We start from the raw sequence: 15,614 nt of genomic DNA, 5'->3' as shown, positions 1-15,614 counted from the left end.
TTTTATCATGCATATCCTATGATTCACAAAGCAGAGCTTTCTGTGGAAGTTTTATCTAAAAGAATTGCGTAAACCACGAATGCATGACATTCCATATACAATACATATTTATGGTGGCGCACGAAAATAAATATAGGTGTACTTTGTAAAGTACACTGGGCCTATGTGTATGCTAGAGGGGTGTGCTTGTTCTCGAAGCACACACAATGGGTTTTTTTTAACCTGTATTATGACAAAATATTTTTTGCTGACTACAAGAACTTCACAGACCGTTGCAAGTAAAAAATATATTAGGGATTACATCAACATTGCTAGTTTTCCTCCTTGTCCCTTTCTTACTGGTGACGAAGATGACGACACTCTCATCTTCTCAGTCAATAAAATTGCGAGCAGTTACAGTAAATTTAGCTAAATAAAGAACCATTTAGGTATCCTATCATTATTTAAAAAGACAGATACTTTATGCAGGATTTTATTACAAATTACGATATAGGTGGGAGGAAACAGAAAGCCACACAGACGATCTATATTCCTCAGCCAATCGAGATTAGTAATGCAATGGAAGTAGAGCAACCCACATTGGGGAACCAGCTGTGGACCCCATCTCTTGAAAGGTCAGGAATTTCTATCGAAAATATCGCCGAGCAAATCATACAACAGGATTGTAATGCAAGAACCGACTGTCATTGGAGGAGATGCCACCAGTTTGTTGAATATTTCAAATATCACTAACCAAACGCTGAATATTTTAGTCTTGAATGTCGGCATTCTTTCTTAAATTATAATATCTAGATGTGCATCAATAATAAATTTTCATCACGCGCGCCTCTGAAAGCAACACTAAAGTCTGTCCCCGTTACTTGATGAAGTCATGCTACACACTTCAATAGTAAAAATACCTCCCAGAAAACTATATTTCCCACTAAATTGGTAATTTAGCTAGCTGAAGGTTGAGCGGGCTTGCGCAAAGTTTTATTTGACTCTTCGCTGCAATACATTGTGATGTATTGCAGCTACAAAACATAGCATACACATTTGGTGACCTATATCAGGTTTTGCTCCCACGAAGATCCAGCGTACTTTATAAAGTAGACTATCGTAGCGTTTCAAAGAATAAAGTGCCCCTCATGAAAGTTTCACAATGTGTTTACAGTGTTAAAATATCATATGACACAAAAAATCAACAAAATGTTTTTGGTAGATTTTTCTTGGGCCTTAATGGATTAAGAGTTGAAAGGGGCCACTGTCGCAAAACATTCACATGTCCCTTAATTATACACGCGTGCACACACCGTCCTCGGTCACAGTACGAGCGCTGAGATGTCTAATAATTGTACTGGCAGCCATTCAGAGCTGTTTGACATAGGTGTAGCGATTGGTGGCCTTCCCCACAGTTACATTTTCCAGCTCCTAGATTTTTTTTTTCACGGTCCCTTGAAAAACGTATCAACGCGGTTCTGCTTTATGTAGCAATAAACAGTGAAATCAATGCACTCATGCTGATTCATACAAGGCACGTGTGACAGTCTGTCACAACACTATTAATCTTGAAGAAAACAGCACTGAAAATTGTCTTTAAGTCTTGTGTGCTTGTTTCCATATGTCCTTTGTCTTATTTAGCACTATTCAACTTGTTCATAAAAAATAACACTTAGGGACACACTTTAAAACATTGTTACAGTGGCACAAAAGTACCAGTAACACAAACGTCTCCATGTGTATTGATCTCTGTATACTAATGTCTACATAGATCTTGCCTCATATTCCACATTCCTTCTGCTGATGACTAACTGAACTAACTCTTTGGAAACGATAACCACTTCATCAACACAGCAGTGTTGCATGGCTTCAACAAGGCAAGTAAGTGGTTGCAGCTTGACAGAGCAGTACAAAATGCATATTGGATATAACTTCAAGTGACATTGTTATAACGAGGTTATGTTGTCCTACGGCAGGGGTTCTCAAGCATGCTGGTCCCAGGGAACCCTACTGAGCTCCATGAAGTGCCAAAGAAGTGCCCTCCCCCCCCACCTGTTTAGGGAGGCTAGGCGTAGCGCACATGTCTGGGGCCAACAGTGGTGTTGGGCATGCAACTTACCTGGTCCAAACTGGGTGCAATCGTTATGCACCAAGTCAAGACAGCATCGCAACCAAGGCATATGTTGAGAAATAATGACAGCTTTCAGTGTTTATCGCACGGGGACACTTATAACATTTCATCGCAAGAGGTCTTACAATTAGTGCCGACTCTACTTTGAGTAAAGTAAAACCTTGTTAATTCGGATTTCACGAGACAGTAACAAAATAATGTCCCAATTAACCGAATGTCGAATTATCGAGGGTATCAAGAAAACATACATGTTTACTACGTCAACACACTTTCATTTATTGAATGAGTCAGCAAATCCTGTTTATTTTGCACAAAGCAGTGCGGAAGCTGCAATTCTCGACATCTCATGACTGATTAGTGCTCGCAGCAGCGAAGGCTCGCGACTTCCTTCGCAGAGCAGCCAATGTCAATTCACATGGTCGCAAAGGCGACGCTGAAATATGGTTCCAAGTCAATCAGCAGCGACATCAATTATGGTCGTGCAATTGAAGCGCGACTACACTCGAACCTCATTAAAACGAAATGGGATATAACGAAATAATGGATATAACGAAGTAAATGAAATTCCCCTTGAAATCCCCACAGAGATCCATGTATTTAAAATCTTGTTTTAACGAAGTGAAATTGCTCTGCCAATGGATATAAAGAACTAAATTCATCTCCGAAACCAAAAAATACCCGACCGTGGCACGCCAAGTAGATCGCTTTTCGCGGGGTTCGGCACCCGTTCGCCACGGCAGTTCAAAACTCCCGCGTCCCCGTGTCAGGCAACACTGGTTTTTCTCACTGCCGCGCTTAGCTACGCACCTGTGCACAAGCCACAGCTCACTATCGCACTTCTCCACTGACCTCTTCCTCTTGCGCGTGCCTGGCTGCGCGAGCCGTGCCGCGCTAGTGCACCACGCTAGAGTGACAAAGCCACACTCCGAGTCAAAACGAAACTACTGTTTGCTGCAACTACTGCGGTCAACGCAAGAATAAAGGCTTTAAGGGCACAATTAGGCACGAAGCGTTCAGGCATTACTGTCAGTCACGTATCACGTACGATTTTCGCTGATAACCATGGCGAAGCGGACTCCGCCACTTCGTTTCGGTTGTACACTAGCGCCATATTTTCTTTTTGCATGGTGCTTTTGCAGTGCTCTGTGCTCGCCCAGCTACCGTACTAGAACCAACTGTGTTGCACGGCTCCGCGCATTTAGTTTTTTAATCCTCCAAAGTATATGTCAGCACACACGCTATCGGCACTTATCTACAAACTGGAAAAATGTGCATGGTGGTAAGTTACGACCTCCGAGATTCAAGCGCAACAGCTTAGGCAAGCTCCGTTTTTGGAAGCTGGGTGGCTACAAGCTGCTGGCATATTTATTGCGCAGTTCGCGCATTTCTCTTACGCACTGCGATGTGCTTTTTGACACTCAGGCATGGGTAATGGAGGTTCTATTCTATGGACAGAGCGCACCACGTGTTCACCGTCTTATACCACTTGACGAGCGCGGAACCAGGGAAAATTTATCAGTGGCTCGCAGAACCCCAAGGAGGGGTCTGCGGAACCCACTTTGAGAACCCATGTCCTATGGTATACTGGGCCTCTAATTGTGGTGAAAGTCACTTGTTTACCATTCTCAAAGTGCAATCACACAATCTAGCTTAGTGTGTTATACAGTAAAAGCTCGATGATACGATCACGGCTAATACGAATTTCCGGATGATACGAATTTTTCGGTGGTCCCGGCCGAGCCCCATTACTTTGCAACGTGCTAGAGAACGGTTGTTACGAATCGATTTTCAGCCTGCGTCAGTTGATACGAATAAATGCCGCCCCACCGACAGCCGCAAAAGAGAACAGCGCGCAGTCACGCGCTTTCTCTCCTTCTCTTTTGGTGCGGAGGCGCGGCGCCGGACAGCGCGGACTCCGCGACTGGGCGCGAAGACTTTGAGGCGGTGGCGCTTTTGGTGCTTTTGTACTTTTCCTCCTTTTCTGCGAGCCGTCAGATGGAGTGGCTGCTGTGCTTCGGGCCGCGTTCTTCGTGTTTGCGCCATTTTGCCTAGTCGTAGCGAGCTATGTCTCGCAAGCGGAAAGCACTCTCCTTTAAAGAGAAATTAGACATTCTTCGAAAGGTCGATGAGGATCCCAAGAGGAAGCGGACGAAGTTGGCTAAGGAGCTAGGCCTCGCAACGTCAACACTGAGCACAATTGTTGCACAGCGAGACTATCATGAAAAACGTGCTTTCGTTCAACGTCAACGCGAAGCAAGCGAATTCAAACACGCTTATTTCGAACATACCGCGCACCGACAATGCTCTTAGTAGCGCGCCAAATCACGCGGCGGCGCCTCCGACCGGCATTGCTCCGACACCGCCATAGAGCAAAAGCTCAGGAGAGACCCCTCAATGCCGCGCACGAAGGAACGAGGGGAAAAAAAAAAAAAAAAAAACAACAACCCACAGCGGAAATTTCCCCCTCTCTCAAATTGCAAGGTCGCCGTTTCTGCATCGCGCCGGAACAAGCGTGTACGTGCCGACTAGAGTGTTCTAGACAACCGTATTCTAGCACACACTAGTGCCGACGTCTCAGCCACGCGGATAAAATGGCAGTAAACCCTTCTCTATTTTCTAGTCACATGTTGACCTTGCACGCTGCGGCAGCAGCGCAGAGGGAAGCAGCGGCGGAGGCACAGTCGGGCCAACGAAACTGCCACGCCCGCAAACGCTCGCTTCCCGATAACGGCAGAAAACGAAACTTCAGGGGGCGGCTAAAATAAGCTGGCGCCAGCACGGCGGCGGGCGCGCACGGAGATGTGCGCACGGAGTCGAAGGTGAGAGAGCTACAAGGGCTTTGAGAGGGAGGGCGAGGAGAGCCACCGAAGCGGCGGCGTTGATGCGGCCAAATCCGCTTCCCTGCCGCCCTCCTCCCTCACCTTCGACGGTCTCCGCGCGCACCCGTGTGCCGGCGCCGCCCGCTCGCTCCCTGAAGCTTCGTTTTCTGTCGTTATCGGGAAGCGACCGTTAGCCGGCGTGGGCAGTTTCGTGGCCCGCGCTTGCTATGCGCTTGCGCGCCGCGATATTTCACGACTCGCACCGTTCGTGCATCGTGCTATGGTGCACGAATACTTCAAAAATACGTCCTTTTAATTCGAACAAATTTTCGGGCCCCTTCGAGTTCGAATTATCGAAATTCGACAGTAGTTTTAATTGTGTTTCGATGATACGAATTTCGGCTAATACGAATATTTTTCGTGACCCCGTGAGATTCGTACCATCGAGCTTTTACTGTATTTTCCTTTAGTGTTCCTTTCAGCTTTCATTGGGCATAGCTTGTGCAGCTTGAGCAGTTCTAATGAACTTGCCTGGTGTGGCTGGTGGTCATTGGATGGCTGAACCGAAGAGGGAAAGCCAAGGGGGAAGCCCAGTGGCACACCAGTGTGCTTCTCCATTGAAGAGCCCTGCACATTTCACACAGCAAGATGTGAGCACCAACAGACACAAGTCACACATACAGGTGAACCCTGCAACACATGCAGGCGAACCCTGCAACAAAGAAATCGTCAAGGAAAGCAAAAGTAATCACTTTCGCGATAATTTCATTGTTGCGAGATGAGACAGCAGTGACGGGGAATGCAGAGCAAAATGAATGTTTACTGTCAAATTTCTGTTAGCCTCCTTTGGTTTGCCTTGCTCGAGGCTATCTAGGGCCACGATCTTGTAGTAATGACTTCCGCACAATTCTGTGCCACACTTATCCACTGTTCGTGGCTAGCTGGTCTCACTGGTAATGCAGGCAAAGTGTCGCTCTGACCACGGATTGGAAGAGGCATCACTACAATATCATGGCCCATAGCCGCATTGCTGAAAGCACAAAATGCGCTGCACACATCGGTTAGCAATATCGTACTGCGTTGATGGCACTCGCCCTAGCAAATTATTGCACGGCAATGCAGAATCTGCACGTGATACGTATTGGGTGGTACTGAAACCAACATGCTTGAAGAAAGGGCTGTATTTTTGGACAATCACTTTTGAGGGCACTTTCATGTCACTTGTGCAGTATGCATCACATCTATGAGCAACAGCCCTCTTGGCACAGTGCCAAGCACACTGGCTTATCGGAGTGCCAGTAACGCTGTCACCCATGTACAGACACTTAAGCGTTCGCAAAATATCGCGAAAGTAATCGACCAAAAATACGGACCCACTTTTCAATAACAGCCTAAGGCGTGGTAGACCATTCTGTGACCATCACCTCAAGCGCCATAAGTCCAAGTTGGTGGCACGTGGATTTTTGTTCTCGCTGCACATCACAGGCTGACTTGAACACACACCAAGCCGCAGAGTATGCACCATGCATGCACTGTGCGTGGTACTCAAAGCATCATTACTAGGCTTGTGCAAAAACTCAATAATTTCAATCTAATATTATGCTATTCAATAGTCGCTTTGAGTTTCGGGTTCAAAACATTAGAAGTATTAGAAGTGAAAATGTCGCAGTTTCACCCGAAAGGCGAAGCATCAATTGCGATAGCAAATTAGTAGAGGTATACGGAGTAAGGATAGTATTTTTATCAGCTGTAAAAACTTCCAACATGCAGCAGCACCAGATACGCGCAGAACTGTTGTTGATGCTGTCGACGTTTTGCCCGCGTTCGCACCGAATGCGCTCGGCATTGGTGAATGTTGCCGGTGCCTCTGGGGGTGGCTCGGCGGTTTTCAACAAGATGAGAACGGAACACTCGTCGAGCAGCGTCGGAAGTCTTTACCACCTTCTCGCCTCGCAACGTTTTTATATAAATACGCATTTGGTGCCGCAGCTAAACGTCGCCTCCCCTCCCTCCCGTCTCCCCACGGCCTTTTGCATGTCGGAAGAAGTCGCGTTTGCTCTATATATATATATATGGCGATTGTAAAGGAGGAAAGAGACGCTTAATTCAGCAGCCCTTCAGGGAGCAAGGCGCAGAACGCGCGTTTGCTCTCCGCCGTGCGTTCACTCCTGTGAAAGTGCGTGTCCCTCGCACCCTTTCACTTGCACATACAGCATCCGGCGACGATTTCATTGCCGTTGACGTCATACGGAACCTCACAGCGACGGCGACGCCGACGGCAGAAATCCGCTTTGAAGTGTCCATATATTTGCTATCGCAATAACAAATATTAATTTTAAAATATGTGCACCCTACAGCTTCGGTGAGCAGATCGCATTGTCCATGACATGTGTCATTGACATTGACCAAGACATGGGGCATGGTCAAGGCAAGCCAAATACGAAAAAATTGTTTAGAGTCACTAACAGATTTTTCAGACTTGCTCGATTACTCGCAACCCCGCACACCATTTTGCTAGACTTTTTGGACATAATACACCCGCACGATGTCAAAAAAAAAAGAAAGACAACGATGGCCGTGAGGTGCCCATTCACATTTACCTCCATACTCTCGCTTTCGTTGCCATGGTGGCTTCTCAGCTTTCTAAGAGCCATATACAGTTAAACCTGGATATAACGAAATTGACAAATTCCCGACAAACTTCGTTATAAAGAGGATTTCGTTATATGCAGGTTCGGCCCGAAAATTCGAAAAAGAAACGCTTACCGTATTTACTTGATTCTAACGCGCCCTCAATTGTAACGCGCACCCGTTTTCCGTTTTCGGCGAAGCACTCATCCTTGGAATGTCACACCAGGTACCGGGATGCGTGAACGTGTGTTGTTTCGCACAATCGCGAGGCATCAGAAACGAAGAGTGAGCGTCACGATGGCGTCGTAGCACCGTATAAAGTTACAGTAGAACCCCGCTGTTACGTCCTTTTCAACCGGTCCCGGCACAGCTCCCATAGAACCCAATGCATTGGTAACCCCGCTGTTGCGTCGCAACTGTGGGACTGTTCCCGCATCATACGTTGCGAACTGCCACCCCGCGCCGGCCCGAGCGGCCATTTTGACTTTTCATGTCGCTTGGCTTGGTGGCTTGACGATGGCATGGGCCGCCCAAAGTGCCGGGGCTGACAACTATGACGTATTTTTGGTTTCCGCCAGCAAAAGTATGGCCCCTGAGATCCGTATTTGCTATATAAAGATGGTGTCTATGACGCGTTGTGGCCCTAAAATTGGTTTTGGCTCTTAGATTTTCCGTATAAAGTCCAAGGACGATAACGCAGTCGCCGCGCTGCCGTATGCTGTATGTGCGAGTGAAAACGTGCGAGGGGAGCCGACAACCGCGTCTAAATCTCAGCGCACGCAAGAAAAGCAGGGAGGAAGCACGCCTTCTTCCGTTGCGCTCGAGGCACCGGCGAGGGAGCGAGGGGGGAGGGATAGCGGGGCGGCGTTGTACTGTACTCTGGCATCAACTGTGTACTGCGCGGCAGGCGCGCCGTATCTTGAAAGCGATCTACGTTGGGGCAGAGTCTAGCAGTGAAGGCACAGAACACCCATACAAACTTGTGTAGGTACGTCGGCGGCTCGTAGCTTTGTGCGTGCTGTGTGTTCTCGGCGCTCAGTTTGCGTTGAAGCTGATAGACAACAGCACGAAGGTCACTTCGCTCGCTTCTCCAGCGGCGCTTCCACACGCCGCCAGCGTTTGATAGCGCATGTCCGCGCTCATCGAGTGTGATGTGTCACAGCGTGTACCAGCGTGTCGGCAACATCAACTGAAAAAGGAGAGAGTGCCGGCTTGGCGGGCTAGGCCAGCTGCAGCAAGCGGCAGGATCAGGTTTGAATGAAGGGAGAGGGAAAGGTCACGCCCGCGGCGGCAAGATCGCCGGGTCAAGGGATGCAGGCCCGCCTCGCACACGTGCGCTCGCTTTGCATTCCGTCGCGGGGGAGAAGGTGCTTCCGGTTGCTGCTCGCACAAAAATGACAAAATTTGGGGCAAAATCTCTAGGTTGTCGGAGGGGAAAATTCGTTATATCGAGGGGGTCTCCTGCTGCCACTTCGTTACGGAGAGGTCTCAAATACATGTGCTTCTATGGAGTAACGGCGGGGAATAGAAAACTTCGTTATATCCAGGAATTCGTTATATGGAGGTTCGTTATAAGCAGGTTTAACTGTAGCTGCTGAAAGAAGACCTGCATTGACTCAGCACCAAACCGCTACTTTGGTTGCCAACACCTGGCGAAGCAGCACTGTCTGTTGAGGCCTAACAACAACAAAGGCAGTGCAGCCGTGACGAAAATTGGCCTCCAGGGTGGCGGGTGGCAAACAGACCCAAATTTGCCACTCATCAGTGATTGGGTGTGAGATAACGTGCAAGACTGAAGGCATTAAACGCGGTATTCAGGTCCACAGGCGACAATTCAGGTTGCAACTGACAAGGTGGCCATTTGTGGCATCACGACCATTTGTGGCATCACGACCATGTGCTACACACACTGAGCCGTGCAACAAGCAAACATGAAATTTCGAGTAGGCTGAACTACCACACTGAGCTAAAGTTTATAAAACAATTGACGACTGGCAGCACAGCAAACCAGGACTTGGATACAAATTTGGGTAATGGCTATCAACCCGCTTCATTGTTTCCAATGCTTAAAACATGCGAAACATGTATGCTGGCGTTGTAAATAATGCTGTACATGCATTTTCACATTAAAATATCTCAATAACAGCACCTTGAAAAAAAAAAATTCTTCCTTATAGAAATGACACTCCTTCGATTTTTGCAAGGACCTTGTTTTTTTAGATTCGTAAGTTCCTGGCTGTTGTATCAATGTCTTCAAAATAATTCAATATTAGTAATATTTGCTTCCAATATGTCAGTACAGGTCGATGGTAATGCGGCCGATTCGCTTGTAATGAGCACAACAATATGGTGGTTATGAAGTGTTTTTCGTACCTCAATTGCTTTTGGCGCTTTGGTTTTTTGCAAACAAAATGGCACTGGCTATGCAAGCGTGCTTAGCAGTACTGTATTTACTTATGTAAATGCGGTATTGCCCTCTATCACTCCTGTACTTCTGACAGTTGACTAAATAAGAGTCCGAGACCTTCAATATGCATATGGCTTGGAATGGCAAGTTCTTTTTGGATAACACTGTGGCCACATGTAGCATAGTAGCCTCCAATCTTGGCCATAGTAGAACAAATAACTACAAAGAGATGGTAAAAGAAAATGACAGCGATCTTCCCGAGATATTTCACCCTTAACTGTGACTGGCAGTCTTGAACACTCACAAACAAGCCAATGTACGGTACAGACCACAGTTGTCGTGAAAATTCGAAACTTCTTGGCAACCTATGTAGATAGTTCGGAAGTTACCATTTATACCAAGTGCATTGTGGTGTTTTCGTAGCAAAGTTCAGGCTGAAGTTCTCAATGCACGGGGGTATGCGCGCGCATTGCTGTAATGGCGAAACCATCTCCACTTCCTTTCTAGAGTGTCGCACGTTAGCACCACGAGCTCGACCAGGAAAGTGCTTCGGCATGGGCTTGCACATTGTAGCTTCAACTGAATGCAATAGTACATTATACAAATTTGGGTAATGGCTATCAACCCGCTTCATTGTTTCCAATGCTTAAAACATGAGAATCAACATGGTAGCCTTTGAACACTGCAGAGTGAGGATTCAGCCGCATGCCTCATAGCGCCCCAGATAGCTAGGCAAGGGCTAAGCTAATCCAAACACACGCAATGTGACCTGAAACAACTACACGATGCATCTACAACAGGTTACTCAGTCAGAACACAGGACACAAAGTCATGCCAGAAATTTAACACACCACGGAAGATGTGGGCAAATGTGCCCTCGTGCCAAAACTCATGGCCGCCGCAGCATTGACTTCTGCAGCAGAGGCATGGGACACGAGGGGCATGGGAGAACTGGATGTGACTAAGGGGGGCGCAACTCCTTCTCTGAGGGGACCCATCAGTCGTGCGCTGACAGCCAGCAGTTGGTCCCTGCGCGCCTGCAGGCCATTGATGCGAGACTCCAACTCCATGTTCTCCGAGCGCAGCTGATGCAGGCACGACAGCAATGATGCAACTGCAACAAGTAAATGCAAGCACACATGCATTGTAACTAATGCACAAATAGCTAAGCACTGAATGACAAAACAAAAAAGGTGCAATATCTCCCATAATAGGAAACAGTGATCATCGTACCGTAAGTGGAGAGACACAAGAATACACGACACTTGCTGCACTCGCAACTTATTTTATTTTAGAACGAACACTTCATCTTTATATGAAGTGTTCGTTCAGTTGTTTATACACTCGCTGCTTCACCAATACGGTATGATGATTAATCACCAACTCGCCCAACTTTCCACATCACTGAAGAAACAGTGACGAGACAGCTGGCAAAATATTATGCGCAGTTAAGTCTTGATCTCTTTCATGGGACATCCTTAGTTAGGAGTAAACATTTTCAGATGCATGCGAGCAATCCCCTTTCAAATATAAGAACAACACCTTAATCAGCGATGATCCTTATCCAAATCATCTTTGTGTAGGTGGTGGTAGCGAAAGTAATTTGGCTCCAATGGCGAAGAAGCGGAGAGACACAACTAATTCTTCGCTTTTCTGTCTTGCCTTTCGCTCCTTGCCACTGGCATCACTTATGTTACCATTTCACCTCAGTGCTGGTTTATAAATAAGCAGCAGAGCATGGCGTCAGCCACGGTCTGCTGAGCCAAAACAACATGGCGTTGGGCTAGTTGGTGACTTTCAGAAATAAACAGGCTGCGCACAGAATGGATACCACGAAGAAGAAGACAGACAATGGGGCACTTCATTGTTGTCCGTCTTCTTTCGTGTGATGTCCATACCCTGCACAATATATTTCTGACCATTTAATGAGCACTCAGATGGCCTGGCACAGTATTCTTCGTTATGGAATTGCCCGAGTGGCTGATAGGTAAAATTTTTTACTCGCATTCTGTGGGTGCAAAGTCCAACTGCTGTCGGGGCACTACGACTGCTTTTAAAAATAAAATTCTGGCACTGAATTCTGGAATTCCAGTGATGGACACTAGCAGACATCAAAACAACTACTAGTGGAGTGAGCTCATAATAGCTATCTCAGTAAAAGGAAGCATGCAGTTCTTTCAGTTAAACCTAGTTATAACTAAGTCAGATCTGACACTGAAATACCTTCATTATATCCAATACTTGTTGCATGTGTAAATTAGTAAAAAATGGTTCAAGGTTACTTCATTGTATTCGTGTTAATTGTATTGACATTTGACTGCAGAGACAAGGATTTGGTAGGAAAAGCAGTGAGGTCTGCCTAGGGTACATTCATAAAGTACTGGTGACAGCCAACTGAACAAACTAGATAGGGATTTTGCTGTGCCGAAACACTTATTGGATGTAAATCACTTTGAAACCACGTTTAGACTTGGGTGCTTTGAATGCTGTAACATAGCTTTGCATTCTTGAACCACAAAATTTCATTTTGCCAGTCACTCCTCTGGTGGGTCTTCGTGTGGTCTGTTGCGACTAAACTCAGCAAGACGCATACTGGCTCCTTCTGCGCACTCGCATTTTGTTGCCTCAAACTACTGCAAGGAGCACAGCGTCTTCCGCCACAACATTTTGGTTACTAGCGGACAATGCAAACCTGGGGCTGCATCTTAGAATGGTCAATTCTGCCTAAGGCGTGTAACACCATAACACACACACACACCTTTCCCTTTCTTTTCCCCGCGTTCTATTTTTTATTGGTACAGCTGCACATATGCGCACCATTGGTATATCATTTATGCTGCCATCGTGAAATAAACGACTCAGAGTAGCACCTGCCTGTTGCTCGTTTTTCTTTCGTGGTGTGTGTGGTTTAACATTTTATTAAAATGTCAAGCATGCACCAGATAGGCCCACAGCAACTCCTTTGAAGCTCTGTTCCTTACAGTGTTAGCTGTATATGGCAAGATCTCTTGGAATGACAGTTCGGAGAGTCCACAGAACTATGCGTACGCTCGCAATGCTCGTGAGCACCAGCCATCAGCGGACAAGCAAAGTGCCCTGATAGGCTGATGACAGTTAAGTAAGAAGAATCAAGCTGGGCGAACCATAGCAATTCCACTCACTGTCAAAGTGCTGGGCCTGCCTCATGAGAAAGCCAGAGCCCTGGTCCCACTGACGTTCAAGCAGCTGCTCCAGGGACTGCGGCATCAAGCTGGCAACACAAAAACGCACACAATGTCAGTAACACCGAGAGCTGCTTTGTTTTACGTGAACTTTCACAACATTTTTGCATAAGTAAACATTTGAATATCTCCGTAGTGCACCTCAGTAACAAGTAAAGAAACACCTTAGCATAATAATACCCTGTGCCTCGACATAATCACCGTACCTGCGAAGCTAAGCAGATAATGCTATCATTGCCATCATTGCAACACCAGAGTTCTTACGTGGTGATTCCACGAGAGATCAACGCGGGTCCAAAAATTCATATTTTAGATTCCATTCAATATTTTATATTTTGTGCGCATATCACTCGGTAGTACGAAAGTGAACTTGCCTTCTTTGCCAAATGGATACTTTAGGAGAAAAAAATATCAAAATTCTTCAGGTTGCAGGTGCCATTTTCATGCACCAGGCATTCTCGCAAGTTCACAACAATGTGAAATACAAAATATTACGTCCAGCTAGAATGACAAGGTCAGTCTTCCCAGATGCCCAAAGCATCACTTATACTAAGGAAAGAGCTTTTGTTAGTGATAAAACGATGTAAACATATAGGACAGGATTGGTGCAACCACTAGGCACCAAGTCCCTGATGCAAGATGAGCTATTTATAAAGGGTACATTGTAAACACCCAAGGATTATAAAAAAAAAAAATGTCCAGTTGCATTTGCTACTTCCTCATACTGCTCCGTGGTCACTGTATGAGCCCATGGCAGGCTTTGATGTGGAAGAACTATTGGCCTGCTAAACAGTATGCCTAACTGTACGAGGGACTGTGGCACACTCCGATTCAAGGCAGGCAGCAGCTCCTGGCCGAGCAAGGCCTCTAAGACTGCCGGCCCAGTGTAGGATTCCATTTAAACAGCCCAATTGTTGCCACTATTTGAATTATAGAAGAACTGCGGGGTCTTTCCAGCAGCAATTTTTTCTTCTTTTATGTCTCTTGGCATAAAACGAATGTCACCAGGTCTCTAGAAGGGTAACCTAAACCTCTGCAGCAATTTAGTGTTCGCCTCTAGTGCCATTTTTGTGACCAACTACAGAATCGGCATTCTGACCAATGCACAGGGCTGAGGGTGGTGTGCTCACTGACCTTGGTACAGCAGCCGATTCGGGCCAAGCAGGACTCCGAGGCATGGTCATACGAGGTGGCCCAACTTGGCACGTCGAGGCCCAGCCTTCCGGGGGTAGTGTTGCAGATACCCGTCCTTTCGTGCAAAAAGAAATTTTAAAAAGGCAGAGAGAACACTTTGAAAATGGCATCGGTATATAACTTTTGCTTCGTATTTTTCCTGCTCTACGCATTACAAATGTCATCTGTACCGATGGGGCACAATACAATTTCAAAGAAAAGAAAATTAAAAGAACAGCAATCTATTTGCTGTTGTGCACTTTATAGCAGTACAACAGGAAAGAAAAATTAAGGCCAAACAAGGACAGGGTGTGATAGATAAAGGAGAAATATGGCATGACGACCTCGTAACATGAAGCCAAACATCTACAAACACATTTGCGGTTGCAACTATTTCGCAGTGTTGAATTGATTCCCATAGATACTTTAGTTCCTTCCCTTATCATTACGAGTGTTCAAATAGCGAAATTTACAAATTGGATCATATACAAATATAAAAACATGCCTTCAAATCGAATACAGACTATTTTCTGATTTCTACACAAAGTGAAACAAAATTGCTGCAACACATGCACATTTCATTTATATAAACGTTGTGATGACAATAGTTACAGTGAATGCAACAAGTCTGTTTGACAATTGTAATATCAAAAAATATTTAGTGGGCAAAAGTTTAAGAAATGACACTGAAAGTATTAATAAACATATTTTGGGTAAAATTATTTCAGTCTGCGCAAGAAATGTATCTCATGCGTGGCTGTAAATGCTAACATTAGGAACAAGATTAGGCATATGACAGCCAAATAAGTCGTGAGAAACTATGGCATGAAATGACATGAAGGTTCAATGGATACTGTGATTTGGCATTAGACTTAAAGGCATTAAGCAGTTAATGCCATTTTTTTGTGCACATGTGTCACAAGTATAAGCTACCGTGATCGAAGGTGAACAGCCACAATGCAGACTACTCAAGGATGTTCATGAACATAGAATCTGGATCACTCCATTTTTTTAAGGCTAATTAGTTATGAAATGCCTAAACACCAGAAAAAGTAAGCTGAAAGCCTTAGAGGCAGGCTTGTGCAAATATATATATATATATATATTTTTTTTTAGGTTTAAAGCGGAGTCAAAGTGAATATTAATTAGTGTTGAATAATTTCAAATAGTTGTGGGATTTGCATAAAACTTTGACATAAGAGCCAGATGTTGAGAAATATAAAAAAAAAGTTGGTTCTTTGCTTGCATAAAAG

General features: G+C 45.6%; 1 protein-coding gene across 10 annotated transcripts in view; it reads right to left on the bottom strand.

Annotated features, from left to right (window-relative positions):
- LOC119442733 (protein AF-10-like) overlaps positions 1 to 15,614 on the bottom strand; it is a 48,062-nt gene that overhangs the window by 2,377 nt on the left and 30,071 nt on the right. For all 10 annotated transcript variants that reach the window (XM_037707725.2, XM_037707726.2, XM_049662348.1 and 7 more), the window contains 4 exons: positions 14,323 to 14,437; positions 13,129 to 13,217; positions 10,819 to 11,081; positions 5,461 to 5,556 (listed from right to left, as the gene is read on the bottom strand). In XM_037707725.2, coding sequence (XP_037563653.1) covers positions 5,461 to 5,556; positions 10,819 to 11,081; positions 13,129 to 13,217; positions 14,323 to 14,437 — 563 coding nt within the window. The remainder of the gene's footprint in view (positions 1 to 5,460; positions 5,557 to 10,818; positions 11,082 to 13,128; positions 13,218 to 14,322; positions 14,438 to 15,614) is intronic.

The sequence above is a fragment of the Dermacentor silvarum genome, chromosome 2 (genome assembly GCF_013339745.2).
Source record: "Dermacentor silvarum isolate Dsil-2018 chromosome 2, BIME_Dsil_1.4, whole genome shotgun sequence".
Lineage (NCBI taxonomy): Eukaryota > Metazoa > Arthropoda > Arachnida > Ixodida > Ixodidae > Dermacentor > Dermacentor silvarum.
This window is presented reverse-complemented; position numbering and strand designations above follow the sequence as displayed.